The following is a 5,059-nucleotide window of genomic DNA, read 5'->3' on the forward strand; positions in this document are numbered from 1 at the left end:
ACTCCTACCAATACTGTCATGGACAGATGCATCTGCGGCAGGCAGATTGGTGAGGACGAGGTCAAGTATGTTTTCCCCTCTTGTTGGCTCCCTCACAACCTGCCGCATACCCAGTTGAGCAGATATGTCCTTTAGGACTTGGCCAGCTCTGGTGCTACCGAGACACTCTTGGTAATGGACATTGAAGTCCCCCACCCAGAGTACATTCTGTGCCCTCGCCACCCGCAGTTCTCCAAGTGCTCTTCAACATGGAGGAGTACTGACTCAGCAGCTGAGGGAGGGCGGTAGGTGGTAATCAGCAGGGGGTTTCCTTGTCCATGTTTGATCTGATGCCATGAGACTTCATGGGGTCCAGAGTTGATGTTGAGGGCAACATCCCAGGGCAACTCCCTCCCTAGTGTATACCACTGTGCCATCACCTCTGGTGGGTCTGTCCTGCCAGTGGGACAGGACATACCCAGGGATGGTGATGTTAGTGTCTGGGACTTTGTCTGTCAGGTACGATTCCGTGAGTATGACTATGTCAGGCTGTTGCTTCACTTGTCTGTGGGACAGTTCTCCCAACTTTGGCACAAGCCCCCAGACGTTAGTAAGGCGGACATTGCAGGGTTGACAAGGCTGGGTTTGCCGTTGTCATTTCCGGTGCCTTGGTTGATGCCAGGTGGTCCGGCCGGTTTCATTCCTTTTCATTGACTTCGTAGCATTTAGATACAACTGAGTGGCTTGCTAAGCCATTTCAGAGGGCATTTAAGAGTCAAACACATTGCTGTGGGTCTGGAGTCACATGTAGGCCAGAGCAGGTAAGGGCAGCAGATTTCCTTCCCTCAAGGGCATTAGTGAACCAGATAGGTTTTTACAACAATTGATAATGGTTTCATTACACTAGCTTTATTTTTAAATTCCAGATTTATTAATTGAATTCAAATTCTACCTTCTGCTGTGGTGGGATTTGAGCCCATGTCGCCAGAGCAATACCCTGGGTCTCTGGGTTACTAGTCCAGTGACAATACCACTACGCCACCACCTCCCCTGATCCCAGATATTGCCTCAAACTTTTCCCCTTTATTCTTTCTACTCTTTCTGTCTCTATCTGCGTGTGTATTTATCGTGTATGCATGCTCGGGTGGTTGCGCCGTGTATTCGTAGTCATTAACTGAATTAGAGTTGAAGATGAATAAACTTCCACCTTTCATGTTTAAATCTAAGATAACGTGTCTGATTTGATTTATTTGTCTTGCAATTGGAAAGCGGCGAAGAAGGAGTCACTGAGAGGGAGCTAAAAACCCAGTGATTTTAAAATTAAACTCTGTTACGGTTAAACCAGGCAAAGACTGAGAGGGAACCCCTAGACCCCTATCTCACCTGGTCATACCAGATACCAGAAGCTGATGTGAAGAGGCTGGAGAAGGTTAGATTGCTCTCCTTGGAGCAAAGACGGTTAAGAGGAGATTTAATAGAGGTGTTCAAAATGATGAAGAGTTTTAAACAGTGTAGACAGAGAGAGACTGTTTCCACTGGCACGCAGGTCAGTAACCAGAGGGCAGAGATTCAAAGTGGCAAAAGAGCCAGAGGGAGGAATGAGGAGAAAAATGTTAATACAGCAAACTGCCTGAAAGGGTGGTGGAAGCAGATTCAATAGTAACTTTTGAAAGGGAATTGGATAAATACTGGAAAAGGAAAACTTTTCAGGCCTCTGGGGAAAGAACAGGGGAGTGGGACTAATTGAATAGCTGTTTGAAAGAGCTGCATCATAATGGGCTGAATGGGCTCATTCCAAACTGTGAGGTTCGATGAAATCGAGTTAGTTATTTCAGGGTCTAGTTTAGTGTGCTCTCAGTGCTACCGTCTTCTCCGGCTAGATAAAGTAGAATGAACACTAGCAGTTTCTGAATTTGCAATGTTGGCAGCCCCCAGTTCATCAATGACATAGGGTCTGCAGTGAGACCTTTGCCAGAGTGAATTGCCCAACAAAGTACCCTAAAAATCCCATCGCACCGCTGGAACTAACTGCTAGAAATAGCTGTTACATCGCTGTGGTGCGGAGATATAAACAACAGGGAAAACCCTTGTTCCGTCTCTGGTCTGTGATGAGTTAGCTCACGTTTGCCGGGGGGGTTCAGTGGCCTTGGTTTTGGGAGCTAAAGTTCTCACCCCTGTGGATCCTTGCTGGAAAAATGCTTATGTTGGATGGATCTTGTTCTGCAACCTAGTCAGATTTGGCTTCCTAACTGGCTTCATCTGATGAAAGAGATAACGTGATAGTCAAAACAACAGCCACCATACTCAAAATGATGCAGCATTGAAGGAGGCCACTCGGCCATCACTTTGTGAAGCTATCCAATTAATTCCACTCTTCTCTTTCTCACAGCCCTGTAATTCCTCTCCCCAAAGTAAAATAAGACCACCAGACGTCTCAAAGCACTTTTCATCCAATGAAGTACTTTTTGAACTCTGGTCACCGTTGTAATGCAGGAAACACTGCAGCCAGAGTACGCACAGCAAGATCCCACAAACCACAATGTGATAATGACCAGATAATTTTTTTTTTGTGACGTTGATTGAGGGATAAATATTGGCCGGGACACTGGGGAAGAACTCCCCTGCGCTCCTTTGAAGTAGTGGGGAGGAGCTTTTACATCCATCTGTGCAAGCAGATGGGGCTTCAATTTAACATCTCATCTGAAAGTTATGGCACCCGCGACAGTGCAGCCCTCCCTCAGTACTGAATGTCACCGGGTATTGAACGTTAATAAATCTGCTACTATACCCATTCAGGCAGTGCATTTCCAGATGGTAACAATTCACTGTAAAAACAAAATCAACTCCACCTCTCATCTGCACACCCTTAAAAATTGTACCATTTAGTTTACATTGGTATTAACTGGCAGAGTTGGCAAAGACCCTACAGAAAACCAAAAGCATAACTCAGGATTTGGAAATATTTCTCCGTTCCCCACACAAAGAAAAGAAAAATCAACCGTCCTTTCGGCAGAACACATTAAACCACCAGATGTTACAGTTATAACGCATCCTGTCTTTATTTTAATGCGGCAAGTCATATTGTTCATTGAACATACCATCATATGGATAAAAAAACATGTACAAACATGTGGTTGATCCAGCTACTGTCCAACTTTGGTACAAAGAGAGTTTTCTAATCCCACCCAACTGGTGAGAGCATAAAATAGACACAGTCAGTGAAGTCAGTTCAAGTCAAGACTAGCTAAACTTATAAATACATTATAAATATGATATGCAATAAATAAATATAAACTATAAATAAAAGATATAATGGATGGGAAACAAATGAACCATTGATTGAAATATCAGCAATGGGCTCAGAGGTTTTTAAATCCGGAATTCTTTTAAGACTCGGGAAGAAAGTAAACGCTAGAATCCTTTTGATTTCAAATACCAGCCTCAAGCTCTCTTACAATTGGTCTTCAGATTCTTCCAGGTCCCAAGCTCTGAAGGTGGAAGAACTTTCCACCACACAATAGCGACATGCATGAAACATGGGTCAGTCTTTCACTGATGGGTGCCCTCCGTCACATTTTTACACTGCTTGTTACATGGAGGGATATATAATCGCAATGAATGTCACTGGAGAAAGATTCGACCGATTCCTCCACCCGGGGAAGAACCCAACCATTTCACACTTCATATCCGACCGGATGACTCCGGTAACCAGTCCGGAGCAAGTGCCCTCCTGCAGATTGCTGGCTGCAGTTGGTTCAGCTCCTGGGAAGGCAGTGAGGAACAGGACAGAGAGAACGGTAGACTCTGAGGAGGGAGGGGTCGGGACAGAAGTTGAGACTTGCTCTGCAGCGCTCAGGTCCGGAGTGGAGAGGCTCAGCTCGTCTTCAGTCGCGGTGTACACTTGAAAGAGGACGATGGAGACGAAAAACAGGAGCAGCCTCTTGGCCGTGTCCTTCTTGGTCGGAATCGATCTCCTAACCTGGAGAGAAGGAAAATAAGACCCTGTTAGATGCTATACCGTGGGGTGGGTTGTAACAACTTGAGCTATTGTTAAAACCACTCTAGATATCACACAGACATAGTGGGATATTATAACAGAACCGTTTTTGAATATCCTGACCCAATTATTTATCTCGAAAGCAGATTATCTGTTCGTTATCACATTGCTGTCTGTGGGATCTTGCCGTGCAGACGTTTGGCTGCCTTTTTTGCCCCCCCCTCCTCCTCCTCCTCTCTCCCTCCATTGCAACAGGTGACTACAATCCACAATGAAAAGTAATTACATGGCTGTAAAAAGAAAGGGCGTTTGGGACGTCCTGCAAGACGCTCATGTTGGAGGAATTCAAAAGCCCTGTGTTCACAGGAGACCTAGGCACGTACCAGATGCGGCGGATAGAGGACACGAGGCGATCGCTTCTTCTGCACTCGGGGCTTGCAGACACGCTCCGGGATGGGCTCGAAGGTGAACACCAGCGGCTGGGACCGGCTGCCGGGGAACTGGCCACTCTGTGCTCCGCTGCAACTGATGCAATGTCTGGCCAAACACATGATTGCCTCCGTTTACAAAGCAACGAGACGCAGCTTCTCTTCTGAAATGCAGTCGCTTCCTCGCCCTTTTTATACCCTTTCTGCTGGGTTGTCCTTGCCCTGTCTATCCACCCGAGCCAATAGCATCAGCCTCACTTGGTTTCCTGTTTGTTCCTGACTCACTTCACCGAAACTCTCCCTCCATGTCCCCCGCCCCTGCCTCGTTGTAAGTCAGATTTAATTGGTAACTAAATGCAGGGAAAATTTCCCAAGGCATATATTGCCTAGAAATTTCTCAAGGGCAATTAAATGCTGGCCTAGCCAGCGACGCCCCCATCCCATGAATGAATTAAAAAAAAATTCCACTGTGAGATGACTTGCTCCTGGAATGAAGGGGGCAGTCCGAAGGGAATCTAAATAGGAGTAACGCCATTATCTGTCATAAAATAAAAACAGAAAGTGCTGGATATCAGCAGATCTGGTAGTATCTGTGGAGAGAGAAACACTATGGGCCCCCAGAGACGGGTTCAGAGACAAAGGGGCCACATCGAAT

General features: G+C 46.1%; 1 protein-coding gene across 1 annotated transcript; it reads right to left on the minus strand.

The window, feature by feature from the left end:
• Positions 1–3,013: 3,013 nt before the first annotated feature.
• Positions 3,014–4,557, minus strand: LOC137345984 (radiation-inducible immediate-early gene IEX-1-like). Its single transcript, XM_068009256.1, has 2 exons — positions 4,360–4,557; positions 3,014–3,958 (listed from the first exon to the last, which is right to left on the minus strand). Exons 1-2 carry the CDS (start codon positions 4,525–4,527, stop codon positions 3,569–3,571), a joined length of 558 nt encoding a protein of 185 aa, XP_067865357.1. The 5' UTR covers positions 4,528–4,557; the 3' UTR covers positions 3,014–3,568.
• Between the last annotated feature and the right edge of the window lie 502 nt (positions 4,558–5,059).

The sequence above is a fragment of the Heterodontus francisci genome, chromosome 29, assembly GCF_036365525.1.
Source record: "Heterodontus francisci isolate sHetFra1 chromosome 29, sHetFra1.hap1, whole genome shotgun sequence".
NCBI classification, from domain to species: domain Eukaryota; kingdom Metazoa; phylum Chordata; class Chondrichthyes; order Heterodontiformes; family Heterodontidae; genus Heterodontus; species Heterodontus francisci.